General features: G+C 37.4%; 1 protein-coding gene across 2 annotated transcripts in view; it reads left to right on the top strand.

The window, feature by feature from the left end:
- The first annotated feature begins 2,929 nt into the window (after positions 1-2,929).
- LOC135086812 (mucin-2-like) overlaps positions 2,930-18,135 on the top strand; it is a 34,750-nt gene continuing 19,544 nt past the window's right edge. For both annotated transcript variants that reach the window (XM_063981605.1, XM_063981604.1), the window contains exons 1-2: positions 2,930-3,046; positions 3,177-3,252. In XM_063981605.1, coding sequence (XP_063837675.1) covers positions 3,233-3,252 — 20 coding nt within the window. In that variant the 5' untranslated portion in view covers positions 2,930-3,046; positions 3,177-3,232. The remainder of the gene's footprint in view (positions 3,047-3,176; positions 3,253-18,135) is intronic.

Below are 18,135 nucleotides of genomic sequence, written 5' to 3'. Positions count from 1 at the left end.
CTATCTAAAAAACCAAGTACCAACATTGTGACGCCAAAAATGAGAGCAATACGAAGCTTCAAACTCTCAGAGAGCCAAAAACAGCCGTGCGGCGTGAAAATGTTGCTCTCACCGTAAGGTTAGCGCTCCAACTTCTTAAGCTTATAAAAAGGCGAAGAAACGTCCATTTGCATAAAACATGTAATAGTGGTTTCATGTGTTCCTTGACAATTGATTTGGCATAGAAAAAAGTTATATGAAAACGTAGAATTCCTTTAAAATTGCGATTAATTGACTCACGAAATAGCGTACATATTATTTTTCGGGTGTCCCCTGTTTCGTGATACTACCGAATCAAGGATATTATGGATAATATTTTGATGCTTGGTTTTTAAATAATTATTTATGATAATTGAAATGTAAGTTATGAAACAAATAATACATTTATTTAAGTTTCTCATGATCTAAATTCGGTATATGTTTCGTTCACTAGAATTTATATGACACGAGTTTGAAGTTCACATAAATGACCAATTTTAAGATAAATTAGCATAAGTACTACCAGCGTAATTTTGGTTTTAATTCGATTCGTTTTATTTATCTTGGTTTATTTGTATTTTATATGGGATAGATAATAGTTAATTGACACAATTTGACAATAATCCATGAATTTTACTTGGGGAATTTGGAATAATCAGTATCACGAAGCAAGGAACCGTAATTATTGTTACTTTTTCCCAAGTTCGTGATATATAAATGTATAGTGTTAGGTACTTGTATGACACTAACATCAAAGAAATCGACATATTTTTTAGTTTTTAATACTTACCTACCTAAGTAATAAATTAATTAATTTTTATTATGAGTCATTGGCGTATATGGGGTTATTTTCAGGGGGGGGGACTACCCTCACTTGAAGCAGCTCCAGGGGTAGGGGGTTAGTCGTCGTCGTCCCCACATTTTTTTAAATTTAGATTTGCATGATATTTTCACATATCGTTAGAAATAAAAAATCTAAATTTTATGGGTACGAAGGGGGGGGGGGGGGGGGTAAGACCCCCCTACATTTTTGATGGTTATATAAATAGAATAATAAATCAAAACTTTATACGAAGGTACGTACCACCTAGCTAGACAGACTCACATTATTTCTCATGAATATTTCAGGTAAGTAATATCGTCAATTTCACAGAATTCTTTTATTCTAAATTTATACTATCGTTTTTAAATTTATTAAACCCTTAATCATTATTAAAATATCCTAACTCGATGCGTAAAACTTTATCCCGAAATAGGGGACATGAGTTCACGAACTTAGAAATATCATTGCACAGCCCAAACCACTGGACGGATCAGGCTGAAATTTAGCATGCAGGTAGATGTTATGACGTAGGCATCCGCTAAGAAAAGATTTTACGAAACTCCACCCCTAAGGGGGTAAAACGGCCGCTAGTGTGTCATAAATAAGGCACTATGTGCATCTGAAATGTGTAATTATATCTTCAGATTTAGAGGTAATGTAATTTAACTTAAGGTATTTATAGGATGTAATGCACATGCTGGTAATAAACAATTCTGACCTCAAAACTATTTTCTTTCACTTCCACTTTCGTGGTTTACCAAACTGAATGACTGTAGTGCTTTAAATTTGAAACAAATGACATACTTTTTATTGCACATTGGAATAGCGTTTTGACAGCTTACAAAAGTGTGTCAATTTAATCAATGCATTCAATGCAACCAACCAATTCGCGGTGGCAGTTATATTCTTCACCTATCTGCTGTTCGACATAGTAAAGAACACGTTTTGGTGTATGTATACCTAACATCTAATCACAAAATGACCTACCTTAACCATCACAAAAAAATAAAATACATTTCTCCAATCTAGGATACCGCTTGACATTTTAAGCTTTTAGGCTCACCGGTGCCGATTGTATAAATGGTGACTCAGGCACTTAGATAATCTATGTAGAAATAACGATGCAATATAATAATGCAAAATGTAAATAAAACGATCGTAAAGAATTAAAACTTTTTGTACATTAGAAATCAGCACATAATAATAATTACAATAATTGCATGTCCAACTAAGCCTAATATTTAACAGTTTTATGAATATGGAATAAAAAAATAAAAATAAAACTGAATATTTCAGTTATTTTATGTAATGATTTATAGAAGCTTTAAATGTTAAAAAATTAAGTTCTTTTCTTTTCTTCGATAATAAGAACACGTGGGATGTTTGGATTGGGTAAAGTAGGTATTAAGTATGATTGAGTGTGTTTATGAAAATTTCAAAAGAGCATTAACTCAATATCTTGATAAATATCTCCACTCTTCTGGCCAAAATATGCAGATTGCAGTGATGTGTAATAGTGACATACAAACCTAGCGCGTTGAAGTCTTTTGTAGCGCTGCATCCCTGTGAACAATATGTATTTAAAATACAAGTGTAACTTGTAACAATTTTATTTTTTTGTTCTTATTTACCTCAAGGGCATGGTGTCGTAACATTTTATGATGATGTATCAAAGTTATTAATAAACTTATTTATATAAAGTAGGTATATTGAATATTTAAATTTAATTCTGCTTGGGGTAAACCGAACTTATCCAGCATTTTATTACTTGAAAGATAGGCACATCACCAACGTGTCTACGAAACTCAATCTCAATACATTGTCGCTTAATTGTGTCGCTCCACTTTGAAGGTCATTGGGCTGTTTTGATTAAGAGATATCATAGCATCTAATTTGAATAACAATGAAGCGTGTGTCATCACAGAAAGCAAGTGTTCCGAAGTTGGTGATATGAGTAGGGCGCGGACTGGGGTTGCCTGGAGTTGGCGCAGAGTAGGGCAGCTGGAGCGCAGGGCGGCTGGCTGGGGCGGGGGCGGGGGCGCGGCTATAAGTAAGAGGCGCGCGCGCCGCGGCGAGGTTAGTCGCCGACCGGCAACGTCGCCAGCGGTGTCAGCCACCCCGGTTCGTCTCCCCTCCAGTCCCACGCTCGCCTCTCTCGCACCAACACCGGCGATCCTCGCTTGCGCAACGGTTCAAAACCGAAAGGTCGACGCTATTGGCATTTAAACGCTCTCTGACATTAGCGTTGCATTTAAATGTGCGATGCAGCTTCCTCGTTGAGCTTCACTGTCGCAACCGTGAAAGGCGCGTGTGTTGACGCGAGTTTCTGTTGCAGCCAGCAGCCCGACCCCGCCGGGCCCCTCCGCCGCCGCCGCCGCGCCCGCCGCCATCATGCTCGCCAGGATAGCGCTGTGAGTACCCCACTTATCCTCTTAGCACTTACCGACCCGCCATCGTCGACTCCCGACCGAGAGATCACTCTAAAAATATTTTAATAAACATAATTTTAACAGTGTTTCGACATATCAACAATTTAACACGTTGACTTTCTAATAACAACTACGGTAATTTGTGAACGACTGGACCTCACCTCGAAACCTGTCGTCAACGTTCATTGTCACTTTCATCGAATGTTAGCATAGGTGTTAAATCAGCATTTACGTAATACAAACTCAGTCGGGAGAGGACGTCGATACTACGAAAATTCGATCTGATTTCTCGTGTGGAAATCAGGTTTTCATTGCCCAACGGCAGCGGCCTGACATCACGAATGGGGGCGCGTATTTCTCAATGAAGGCTGCGAAATATTACTTTTAAAATATGCACGACTAAGCGCTCGTGCATATTGTCCCGTGCGCGGGCGCCGCCCAGAGGCAGCCTACCCGCGGCGAGGATGGATTCAATCATACGCGCCACCGCAAATTTGCGGCGACGCAGCTTCAAATTAAAATGTAAACTTTCCGCCGAGAACTTCGAGTAATCACGCTCGTACGTCTCGAAATGCCTCGCAAACATCTTGCTTTCTAACACTAACGTTTTCATTTAGATTTCTACGGTGACTTGAAAAACGCGAACTTTCAGCTCAGTAAACATAAGTCGCGATGTTACGTATAAGACGTAATAAAAAATAAATAAAGCAAGTCTATTCATACGTAAACAATTGACGAAAATGATCTAACAGAATCCATTGTCAAAGCTCTCTCCTGATTGCAACATGAAGTGCTAAGTGTATGTACGGAACCTGCTCATTCGCTGTTACAACATAAAAGAGTTTATATTCCTTCAATTTTGAATTCTGATCCTGAGACGTACGAGCTATTGTCGTCTACAAGAATGGTGTTTGAGGACGCAGAGTCGCACCTTTCAAATATGTAGTTAATTGGAACTTATGATTGTTTAGACAATTTTATGCAATGAGCACATAAAATGTCTTTAGGTCAAGTCTTAAACAGGCAATTATGAGCTAGACTCGTCGCAATGTGTTCGTGCTCTAATGATATGATAATGAAAATGCTTTACGCAACAGTTTGAGAGAAGTGAGTGAATTTTTGATTGACCTTAACATTTGAGCACGAAATATGTTAAAATTGTAAAATACCACTTCATTGTTAATTAATAGGTTTCATTTCAAATTGCACCGACATAAACGACTTATATGTGTTACTTGCATGCTACATGTAAGGTGCTTCACCGATAGAGTAAATTGCTATTAAAATTAATTACTTTACGGTTATGGTCACATTAACTTGCTAGTAAAATTATATGCGCAATTTCATATATCCGTTTTTACAACATTCTTATCCTCACATAAAAATGGAAAATCACAGTTGCAGTAGTTTGTCGGAAAATTACTTTTTACATGAATTAGATTGAATCAACTGAGACAGTGCCATCTGCTTACTACAAAGTTACTATTCTTATGTAAGATGCGATAGCTATTGCAATTTTTACGCATTTCTCTAGTCGGGCGTGACCATCTCAATGATTTTGTCATTTCGTATTTATCTAGGTACTAGTTTCATATTTTACCTTGGAGTTTAGAACCATAATGCTTTCAGTTTTCAAATAGCAAAGCTGCGTTAATACTTTCAGATAACCCCTTAATACCTACATGACCATGAAAAAATCCACACTGGAATATTTTGTCATTTTTCCTGTTAAAGGTCCTTCCTCTTAAGCTCAAGTTCTTGGAATGTGAATGTATAATTAGCCCTTAAAATTGTTCGATAAAAACATTCGATATCGGTTATTCCGAATAGTCTCTACACCAAATTAAATACCATTCAGTTTCTACACATTAAGTGTTATTAGCAACGTTTAATGCAGCAAAAATCTATTGTCGTAATTTGCGTAATTCTAAATGACACGTAATGTTCGCTTGATGATGTAAATAATTAGTTATGATGTCTAATTGGAGTACGCTAATAATAGCCATTGTTTATTTTAGGAAGAAAGTAGTTTAAATCGAGTCGCGGTTACGTGTGCTTTTGACAATAGTGTGGTTTTATTGTTTGGAGTACTTCCTAATTAGGTACGAGTAACACGAACACTGAAATTTTTGTGAAATGTTATATTATTATAAAAGAACACACAGTAAAGCGAAACTGCCTTCGTGCTTCCTTGTTAGATATTCGAATCACGGATAGCCATTTCTCCATCATAGAGATTTTCGATCGACGCGTGCGTAAAAAAGAAAGTGTATTTAACACAGTCGATATTTCCTTCGCGTATAAACTCATAGAGGATGAATTTAAATGATGATGATTCGCAAACTCGATTTGAAGTGGCTGCACGATGCACCTACCACGGGTTACGAAAGTTAAATGACATAAGATACATTACAAAATTATTTAAACATTAAATTATACGTATTGTGATATATTCTAGAGACACGAGATTATCAGTTGAGAACTTTTGAATGCTTTAAGTATTTTCAGTTGCAGCTTTTGACTTTTTAGCTTATTTTTAACGTCGGTAAGACATATAATGTATGTACAATCTTATTAAAGTTATCAAAGATTACTATTCTTACACTATACACAAACACAAGCCAAAGTAATACCTGAGATATTAATAAAACTGAGTGTGTGTAAACTATGTCTATTTTAAGTTGGTTATTAATAATTATTATGTTACCTTATTATTTCTAAAAATATAATTTCACTTTCAGAGTTTGTACATAATTGTAATTACTTTTAATGATCGCTTATATAAGCTTTTTGTAATAAATGCCTTATATATCCGATGCTGATTAAATAATACACTTTATTGCTGCTAGAGTCGTAATCTGAGTTATAGTGATTGATTGAATAAACGTAATTAAAAGTATTACTTACAGTATCTGAAATTTGAACAGGTTAAATTTGTAGAGACCTAATTAATTGGCATGCCTTAGTGTGTTGGAAAAAAACAACAATTCTCTCATTAGACCTATTTTGAAATACTTAAATATAATATATGTTCAATTTAATTTAATAATATTAAGTTGAATAAAAAATTCTTTATTTTTTGGTTGGATGAACACGCTAATCTCTGGAACTATTTGTTGGAGTTTGTTTTTTGTTGTTGTTGGATAATCCTTTTATCGATACGTTTATGGGCTGTAAACATAACATAACGAGTTGTGCATCAATGAAAAATGTTGGAAAAACGGGAAAAACGATTCAAACGGGCACAGCTAGTAGTTTATAAAGCTGGATCAATAAAAAAGGTTAAAAAAATTGGAAAAATTATTCAAACGGGCACAGGTAGTGGTTTTAGAACCGTTCGCTCATCTACAGGAACCTCGTGTCACGCGTGTGCGCAGGATTGTCGTAATGAGCCCGCGTCCGGGCCCGGACGTCCGCCTGGCGCGCCACTAGTTTCCCCGGAACCCCACTAGTCGGGCCCCGTCCGCTTTTCTTAGGGCTGCCGTAGACATTAGAATCTGGCGGCGCCAACATCTTCCTTTGATGGAATTTCACTGATTTAAAATCGCTGAGCTGTAATAAGTATAAAAGTAGAGTTTTAAATATGAACATTTTAATAATAAATAGTTTTTAGTTTTGGTCTTTTTGGAATTCAGGAACTTTCATAAAATGTTCTCGTTTGAATTCCTTTAACTTTGTCTCTTTTCACTATTTCAACAATCAAAATTATCGTAGTTCATCTTTATTTAGTCATACTTGCTTTTTTCTACCTAACAACTGGTTTCTGAAAGGCATGTTAACCAACCAGAAAGTGTCTTGATACTCTCATTGAAGTAAAACAGAAGTCGAATTTATTTTTGACAATAGGGTTAGTAGTTGATAGCTTCTGTTATTAACCTATGCGATGAAGATAGGGTTGAAAGATTTTAAGACAATCGCGATGTAATACTTAATAGCAGCCCTCGCTCGTGACGCGCGTCTGCGGGTGGCCTTCACTTTCGCTTTTACGCGCGAAGCTCGTCTGCACGTGCGTTGCGCCGGCGCAAGTGGCGATGTTGTGACTGAGCCAGCGATGGTCGTTGAACATTCACCTCTATTACAACTGCCTAAGATGCTAGAGTGCTAATCTTGAGGTGTCGTGCTGTACAGTATTGTTTAGACTTACAAAGCACAACCCACACTAATAGAGGCAAATACGTTCTCCCCACCAGAATTATGCCGTTTTCTAGGCTCAAGTTACTTACTTTTTTAACCAAAAAGTGATATGACTAGAAGTAAATATAAAAAGTGGTGTTTGTTTAAATTAAATTTGTTAATTTCCCCCTTTCCCATAGCCTGGGGTAAGGTTAACGAGAAAGGCAGGCAGAGCCGGTATGGTATAGAAATCGTTTAGCAGGGCAGGGCTCTATCACACTATCGTGCTACGCTCTACACTAGGAGTATTAAATGTCATATTTCGTGGATTAATTTAGGCTAAAGACAGAGAAGCTGCAGCTTCTATGAATCCTTACGAGAGGTTTGCTCATACTGAATTAGTCTTAAAGTCCTCACAGTATAAACTTTCTATGATATCACCAAATAGATATTTGAGTCTTTCAAATATGAAGTTTGTAGATAAATATCCTTGTAAATATAAATAAATATAAAATATCCTTGGACATTTTACACTGCGCTTCTAGTCCCAAACTAAGCAAAGCTTGTACTATGGGTACTACCCACGACAGACAGTCAGGCATAAAGAGACGTGAGTGATATATGATAGGCATCCGTTTCTTCAAACCATGTACGGAACTATTAAAATCAATACATCGATACTGAACCTCTAATTTTCTTGTCGGCTACGTAATGCGAAGACACAATGGGGATAGGAAGCCAATCACTCACGCACTACACGTGGTAGAGAGCCGCGCGTTCATACTTATTAAACGATATCATAATGCATACTTACTGGATGATCTCAGAAGAACTTGTTTCAATATTATTTTATTCTTAAACAAAAATTAAATTCGTGTGATTAACCTGCGAACTCCTGGAAGAGTTACGAAACATTTTTAGTGGCAGCATGATTTTCCAAGTCAGATTTTCCAACCCTATTTTGAAAATCCTATTTTAAACTGAAGGTCCACTTAAATATGACTGGTGCTGGTGGACTGCTTAGATTGGATTTTCAATCACGAACTAATTGTAGATCCCGAGATAGAGCGCTCAAAGTGGATAAGACAGCTGCTGATCCTAGGACAACTTTCTCAGTTTTCGGTTCGTTCATTCGTTCTTACCCTGATCTCAATTGACAGATGGTCTTGTTCCACTCCTACTGAGATTTTTTGTGTGTAAGTGCACTTCACACATCGGCGTCACGACTCTTCATCTGGCAGATGTTACATCCGACGCTTTCGCTCACGCGAGCGCTCGTTCGGCGCTCGGTCCCATCATTATGATGGTAATGAACTTACCGCCTTTTGCGCAACAGGCCTAGTCGGAACCGTAGGCCATTAGAACGTCCGGCCCAAACTAATCCGAACGTGTTACTCAATACGCGTGTTACGATTCATTTGTTTTATTCTGCATTGATGGATTATTGCTATTAACAAGCGAGCAACTTTGATTTGTATTTCAACTGGGTTTATATCTACCTACCTATTTACGAAGCGATAGGAAATGGGTTGCTAGTTGCCAGTTGTCAATCATCAGTTGTCAGTCATGTAGACACACAATTTTAAAGAAAATGTTATCCCAACAAAAACATTCTGTAAAAAACTAGCCAAGTCTCGATGGAGCTGCTTGTTTATCTCTAAAAAGTAATGAAATCTAGACAAAGTCGTGCCAAGTCTATGGTTCGTTCCTTACTGCGATTTCTTTATTATTATAGTTAATGTTGTGTGACTTGGCCGTTGAAGGGTGACAAAACCAGGTGCTCCATGCATGACACCATTGCACCAATCTATCGCCAGAACCGCTACTCATTGACGATGGAAAATTTCCACTTGGAAAACGTTAATTCAACAATAACCAGTCAATTGTAGGTTTAATAAAGCTGCGTATTTCAATAATACTTATGTATGATTATCTTAATAAAGATTGTTCAACGGCCAAGTCACACAACATTAACTATAATAATAAAGAAATCGCAGTAAGGAACGAACCATAGACTTGGCACGACTTTGTCTAGATTTCATTACTTTTTAGATTATCTCTACAAGCAGCTCCATCGAGACTTGGCTAGTTTTTTACAGAATGTTTTTGTTGGGATTTCACTTCTTTTTGTAGAAAGTGGCAAAATTATTTATAGCCTGACCAGGAACATAAAAACCCTGGCATAGAGGCGCGTCAATTGCATTTGATAGTGCAACACTGAGTACAGTCGTACCTGTGTTAAATTAATAGGCTAACTTTATGTATCAGGATTCAGGATTACGGGCTAATTTGATATTTTCATAAATTAACAAAAAGATATTATTATAGGTAACCTGGTTTAAATAAATTAAATGAAACCATCAATCGAGCTAGTAGGATTTATTTTATTATTCATCAATAATCAAATTCAGAACTTGAATATTCAACTGCAATGTCTGCTCATGAACGCTTCAAACTCGGTACTTATTTCCCAATTCCATAAAATTCAACACTTAGAAAGTGACAAAAAAATTTAAAATAGGTAGTTGAAACAAACCACAGCTAATTTTCATAGTGGACTGTACTATACGATAAACATGTCAGTCAATTTGACAACCTTTGTCGGAAACATTATTCAATGAAAATATTGTCCGAACCCTTAGTTTCTCTTCGACAAATACTTTAACACATTGTGAACCACTTTTCTTTCACGACTATAAAAAGATTTTAGCAATTAGTTCACAAAATCAATTGCGCACATTTAAAATAAAGTTTGTTTACACTTTGACAGCAATAGACTGACATGCCAATGAAGTTTTCAGTTACTGTTGCCATTAAAAGAAATTAGTACCATTAGTTTTCCGCAACATGGCGAGGGTTTTTATGTTCCTGGTCGGGCTATAACGTCGTCGTTTTATAGACATTTTTTTACGATATTAAACACAAATAAACTCAATGACATTTAAAATCAGAATTGTTTTAATAACATAACCTTAGCGAACCTTACAATATAATAAACGAAATCAACGAAATGCAAATTACACAACATTCAACTTAATCGACGGGGGGCTCTAGAAAGGAAAAAAATCTGGACACCGCTTGCTAGTGCTAGCGCCATCTAGCGGTGAGCGATACAGGCGAACACCACGGTGCCGGAGTAGTATTGATCATGAATGTGGTGTTACTCCAGATCTACGATTTTCCTAGTTTTTATAGTTTTCCCTTTATGTGGCCATTAAACCCTAACTCTGTACCAAATTTCAGCTCTCTGTGTTTATGGGAAGTACTAGTTCTATTTTAATGATCATCAGTGAGTGAGTGAGTGAGTGAGTGTCGTAAATTCGAAACTTTGCTGTCGCTTAACTTCGGAACTAAATGACCTACAGACTTGAAATTTTGGATTTTAAGTATGTGATTATAGCTTACTAGATGACGAAAATTTCTGCGTTCTGGTTTTATCCAGAGGTTCTCAAATAGGGGCCTGAAAATGCGGCGAAATGGTTCCAGTAAAGGATGGTACGGCAGTGTTTGCTTCGCGCTCGACTTGGCGGGGGCACTGCCGTGCCCCCAGATACACTGGGTTCACAAATGTTTTTGTATTATGTAGTTCTGACAGTATGTTGTAAGGCGCTAATGTTTCTTTTTTATTAAATAATTCCCAATTTGTCGATTGTTTAGCAAGTGAATAGTCAATTTTAATTATTATTTTAATGCAATTGACGTTTTTAAATTAATCTGAGAATAAAATGACACGACACGGTTTTTGCATTACCGTTACTTGCGTCATCTACATTATTAACAATATCTGTGAAAGCATAAAATTAAAACAATGCGAGTTTCATAAATAGTAAAAAATGTGCTAGATTTATCAAATTATTCTTAATAATTTAGCCTTAGTATTAATTTAAAGTGGTTCAGTGACTAAAGAACATGTACTGGAAGCAGAATGTTCGGCTTTTTGCAAAGTATACGTTTGTAATATATTAAGTAATAGGCTAGGCGCCCATAGTTGACAATGTTAATGATCGGGAATTGCTCATTATGTGAACAAAAACTGCAAACATCGGGTCCGCTGAAGTGCTGCACGCGACGCATGAAAATAAAAAGCAGTAAAATCTGGGGTGTTCCACGGAATGGTTCATTTCGCGGTTGGACGACCTTCGGCGATGGGTCCCCGCCGCGGGTCCGGGTTGCCCGAGTTTGCTTATCACTTTCTATAGCGAGCGATATGTCAAGGGCAGCCGGTCGCCGTCGCGAGTCACGACGACCCGCGCTGACCACGAGCTAATCCTTCCACTCTTTCACAACCGGCCTCAGCCACCCCCGAACTGCATTTTGCAACGAGCTATCGGAATTCCAGTAGTTTCAGCGCGGTCAGGCTTGTAGCGGAAAATTGCAGGAGTATTTTTCTCGCCGCGTGCGCTGCAAACACTTGCAGCAGCTCTGATAGAATCAATGGAATGTTGCAACTGCAGCGTGTATCGATGCCGCGGCTGGAATGCGGCCAGGTCGCGGCCTGAAACTGCGCCTGTTACAATGTTTTGTGTGCCTGCGCATGAAAAAACTATCGAGCCTAGCCGCTGGCTGGCACAGTCAGTCGCTGTTGGCCATGTCGACTACATCCAAAACACTTACATAAACTATCACGTTCAACTTTTAAAAAGCTGCTCCGAACACAAGTCTGTGCATAATTCTGCTGTTTGCTAATCGCTGCTTGAATATTTCGTTCCAGTCTTTAAGTTTTAACACAAGTATTACAGCTCAATTATACTTACTTTTCTACGATTACTTAGCAGTTTACCTAGAGTGGTAGTGGTAGGTTATTTAAAGGCTAAAATAAGTTGATTAACAAACATTAGTGATTAAAATATTTCATAGGCGTATTAATAAGCGTTAAAACTGCCTAATATAATTTTAATTAGGCGTTGGAATGTATTGCGACATGTTTAATTTTTTTCATTTGTTTCATTACCTGCACAAGAAAATGCAACACAATAGACTTTAGTATTTGAAATTTGGTTCGTTTGACCTTTTGAGTATGTACCTTGTTCTATATTCGGCGGGTTTCGCGAGTTGTTGAACATTTTATTAGCAGCATGTATCATGTTGCACGTTGTTGGATGTGACTAGAATGTAAATAATGCACTTATATTTCCGAAGGTACTCTTTGGTATTAGCAGAACAAACAGGTTTTAAAGTTGACTTGTATAAATCTAGTCACAGTCTCAGCTAAGTACCTAACACAATTTCCAACTGACAACTACTTCTAAGCGCTTTTAAAGACGTAGAATCAGACGACAAATCATAAAGGGACATATCTGGGGGTAAAAGGGGAAAGTAAAGTACCTATCCGTTATACAATGAACCAGCCAAATTCAGGTTTAGAGGCTACACCTGATCTGTTCCTGAAATATCATTACAATAATTTTTATTGATGTAAAATTGCATGTTGCAGTTATTTGATAAGTTGATGTAGAAAGACATGAGGTTATTGGCACAGTACTACTTGAAATCCAGGCACAAGTCATCAAGTATATTGGCAACGAGAGTCGACTATTTGCGCAAACTATGCATTATATCACTTCAGTTTCATCACAGATGCGCATCACCCGCTGTGTCTGACATGTCATAATGAACTGACATTGGATTAAGTGTTGCATCACTGACATTACCAGCAGGACATCTCGATAATCCGTGGTTTACGTTCGCATTTGCGTTTTGTAAGCATCACTTTCGGCGTCGACCAATTTCACTTTCATGCCGATGACCTTTGGTGGAATGCGCTGCGAGATGGCAGATGAATAAAACATGGTATTAAGCACCATATCCTCCCTCGCTGCGGCATCCTCGTCTGCGACTTTCTAGCCGAAGCATTGTGGCATCTGAGAGAATTTAACCTTTAGCTGATTGCACGCGCGTTGCGAAACATAGTCAACGGTGATTCCTAATAATTACTGAGAATGTGGACTCGTCACCGCGACCGCCACACCTCGAACTCGCTGTGTTTTTTGACCTTGCCTCTTTCTATGTCCGTGATCTGCGTTACGAAACCTGCCACCCGACGACTCCGATGAAATGCCTATTGTATCACCGCACACTCAGAATATAATTATAATTCATTATTGTCAGATTTATTTTAATTTTATGCCGAATGCGAATGTACAACGTGTTTACAGCAGCCGGGCGCTAGACCATTAAGCCGTTGATTAATTGGCGTGTAAGAGGATGGCGTTAGTTATCGCGTTTATTAATGGGTCATCGTGACTCTTGATTCCGGAGTCCGAAAAATACGAAGACGAGCATTTAATGTGTTGCATAAATAAAAGGGAGCGGTGGTAACAACTCACGCATGAGTTCCTGTTTGCGAAACATGTTTATGGCGGCATTGTGGTAAAAGTTGATTTTCTGCTTGGGGAAGCGTAGGCCTCGGCGGGCGACGCCCTTGACATGTGGTTTTGGAACCCTTAACAGCAATTTCGGGAAATACATTTAATTTCTTAACTTACAGAAACGAAGCTAATAAGAAGGTTAATATTCTGTAAGTTTGTCTGGTTTGTAAACTTCCTTTCTGATCGGTATGCAAATGTAATGGAATTTTCGGTATGAGATCTCGTTCGGTTTTAGCTGATTATCACTTAGGTATAAAAAAATAACACGACACCCAAATCAGGTTTTTGTTCTTTTTTACGAACTCAACTTGCATTGCGGATTATAACAACCGATTTAAAATAGAATGCACTAAATATAGAGGCGTCTAAATGATTCAAGGTTGCGGTTGCGAAACACGAAGAAAAAAGAAAATGTAGTGTTGTCAACGTGTTTGGTTAGAAAACATCGATATGCGACCAAATGACTATTGAGCATTCCGTGCGTAGTGTTGGCAGTATGTCGGTGTCACAGTTAGACAGGTACTTGCGCAGGCGGCCCTTAGCATTCCGGCCATGCCTCGACATGCTGAATGATACCTACTCGCCTCCGCCACGACCTGCGCGAGGTTTATTTTTAAACTTAAAGGGATCGTAATCGAATACCTTTTACCTGCTTTGTTTGTTTCTCGCACTTAAAATAACTTCACTATCTTTTGTGTCGATGCTACTTATCATGGTCAGAAGTTCAAATAATAAAATACGATAAAAATAATCATCAGCTTAGAATTTCACTCATTTAGGTTTTGAAGAACAATATACCAATAACACAGTAAAATTATACGTTTCAAATATAATCAGAAGAACAATGCGTAGAATGGCTAGTCAAAGCTTTTTTGGTTAGGAGGTAACTTTAAATGTGATGAACTATTGTCTAGCGACAGTTGTATGGCTATTGTTATAATGCAAAACATTTTCACATTATGATGATTGCGGAGGTTTTGCTACTTATAGTTTCGTCAAAATAATATTTAAACGCTAAGTGGACTGAAGCAGGCACTGCTAATTTTGTGCACTTTTTAACTGAACCTTTATGCAATACTAGACTCTATTGTGAGTCCCAACCGTGAGATAAGATGGAAACTTGAAAACTACATTGTAATGTGTTTTGTAACCGCCATTGTTATTATTTTTTCAGAGCATGTGACTAGGCCATAGACACAAATCGTAAACTTTTCAAAGGATGATGGGCACAAATGTATGGAAAGTGGTACCCGCTCCAATAGCCATAACCAATATATATTTTAAAAGGCCTTTAGATGTAGGAAAATGTCTGCTATATGGGGCCAGTTCTAATTCACGTTTTGAAAGCAGTAATTCCACTAAGTATTATAATGAAAGTATAACACAATCATCCATGTATATTGTATACCTAGTATGTATTATAACTACAATCTATTAATATAACTAAAAGAAGCATTGAAAAGGAAAGGATTATACCTACGATGAACTACCCGAGCTATTAGCCCTTTATTCGCTTTCATCATCATCATCATGATCATTTTAGCCATAGGACGTCCAGTTGAACATAGGCCTCCCCCAATGATTTCCACAATGGCCGGTTGGTGGCAGCCTGCATCCAGCACCTTCCCGCTACCTTTATGAGGTCGTCGGTCCATCTTGTGGGTGGACTTATTGGATCTTGTGGGTTTATTCGCTTTAGCAACCCATAATAAAACCATTAAGAAGTAATAAAACTTTAACCCCTTTATTAATAAAAGTTACACCCTAGTTGAACTCTGGCTTAAATTGTCATTTGGTATGGAAATGTCATTTTAATCCAAGGTTCTTCCTAGGTGTAACTTTTTATTAATAAGGGGGTTGTACTTCTTTAAATAATAATATTTATTTCACAATTATCCCCATCAATAATTATAGAGTTAAGGAAGGATGCTGGAGCAGTAAACCTTTCCTGCCTCGCATAACCTAAGTACCATACGATGGACACGTATGATACTTCTTCTTCTTCATCCTCGGTCCCTCACTGATGAGGATCGCGACCACAGATAGTGTTCCTCCACAGACTGCGGTCATAAGCTGTGTGGACCGCACGATGCAAACTCCCGCCCACCGTCTTCCTCACCGCGTCCGACCATCTCGTCGGTGCCCTGCCCCGAGCGCGTCCCCCTTCATACTGTATGATACTTAGGTTACACAAAAAGTATCTTTATCTTCGAACGCAACCAGATCTGAGGCTGGTGGCCATAGTAAATGTTGTTCGTCTTGGTTTGACCTTTCAAATGACACTACAAACATAACTATTGGAGCCGGGTACCATTCTGCAAAAAAGTATGTATATCTTCGTATACAACCAGATCTGAGCTTGGTGGTCATAGTAAAAGTTGTTCATCTTGGTAAGACCTTTCAAACGATACTAGACACATATCTATTGGAGCCGGGTACCATTTTGCCCATTGTCCTTTAATCATAACAGAGAGTGATTTGAAGTTTCAAGTTGAGGTTTTAAAAGCTCTCTGCCTTTAAAATGACAAATAGTTTGTACAACTATTAATGTTAACTTAGTATTCGTAAAACAGTCGGTATTTTTAAAAGACAATCAACATTAGGTTTCTTTAACTATTTTGTTTAATCCGTACAAGCATATTTCGCAAACTTTTTGAATCAATATTGGGATTCCTTCAACTATTTTATGCTAAATCCTCACTCTTTCTCATGCTGCAGGTTCCATAGTTTCGTGATTCAGTACCATTTATCTTTCTGATTGTTATTGTTACCTCTCCAATCTTGCGTGTAATTGAATGTTTAAGCTTTAAAAGTTATTATTACTATTAAGCTTTGAAGGTACTCTACCTCAGTTTAATAGTCGCTGTAATAGCACATACAATTGAGAAGCGCATTTATTGAATGGAATTTGGTAGACTTTCCTATAATATCTTACGTTCAGTAGTTATTGATCAGTGTTCAAAAGAGAGGTAATTAAAATTAATAGAAGGTCAATTGATTCTTCTGGTGCAAATAACTGGGTTGTTTGACTTTACATTGTCTTACTCTAACAAAGTTGCACTTACTGCACACATATTAATATCGACCTATTGAATTTTGCGATATTTTAACGAACTTGCGTTTCTTTAATATTTATACGAATAATAGACGATGGAATGGACATCCCTTCTGGACGATTCTATCGTCATTCAGCCTGATTATCACTTGGACGCGCGATCATAGTGTTAATTGTTACGTGATTGTAATACCTAGCGGGCTCGGTTGACGAACCCTGGTACCGTTTGACGTTGCCTCATGAATTATAGCACTGACCGTAGTGGCCATGCCTGTAAACTGACGGTGACAGAAGACTGACGTGTTTTAATTTGCCAGTTAAACCACAGAATAATAATAAGTATGGTTAAACTGATCCGTGACGTGCATTTCAATTTCATTATCCTGTGACTTGATGTTTTTAAAAATATTGCCCTAACCTAACTATTGGTCGTTCTTAAGAAGCTAGTGTATAATCTCATTTATTAACTAAGAAGTAGTAGAAACCAAAAAGGGCTTAGGAATCGTAGACTTTTGACTAAAAAGGTGGAACGATGACAAAAGTGTGGATCGGAAGAATATCCAAAGCCAAAAATATTGTGAATGAAACTAATCCGTTCACTATCCCTAAATCACATCGTTCGTTAAAGACTATTGCTGCTATAATGGGTTTAATTGTCTTGGAAAGCCAATATAAATCTGCTATTCCCTATAATATAAAGGTGTTGGATATAGCCATACAATTTAATTTTGTGTATGGCAATTATCTAAACAAATGATGATTGGTACAGCAATAAATGAAGGTGTTGCGTAACCATCGAAGCGGCTGGTTAATTAAAAGGTCAGCTCCGAATCAAGGGGTCACCGATGATAAAAAAGAGGAGAAACTTTGTTTAAAGTTTGTATGACAGTTGCCTTTTCACACTACAATAATAATTAAATGGATTGTTACAGCATAACACATGATTATGATAACATGTCGTGTGAAGTAGTTAATCAATTAAGCAACGCGGTTTAATTAGGCATACACTTCTGTAACTTTGCAGTTCGTTATAAAGTATTACCTGATGTATTCTTTAAATTGAATTAAAAAAGAGTGACGTGAGTAGCCTACGTAGAAGTCGGCTTAAATTACATATAATTTAATACATTAAAATAATTAATTTCTGAAACATTAATCACTGAACGTTTTTAAAGAAATTCACTTTTTAACCGACTCAAAAAAGGAGGAGGTTATATGTTCGACTGTTTGTATGTTTTCGTAGATTTAATCGTGTATTTGTAAAACGATTATTTTAAACTATGCTATTGTACCTAGGCCTACGTATTGGGTTCTGATATAAAAACTGTA

Source organism: Ostrinia nubilalis, chromosome Z (genome assembly GCF_963855985.1).
Source record: "Ostrinia nubilalis chromosome Z, ilOstNubi1.1, whole genome shotgun sequence".
Taxonomy (NCBI): domain Eukaryota; kingdom Metazoa; phylum Arthropoda; class Insecta; order Lepidoptera; family Crambidae; genus Ostrinia; species Ostrinia nubilalis.
Note: the sequence above shows the minus strand (reverse complement) of the source record. Positions and strands in the feature narration are given on the sequence as shown.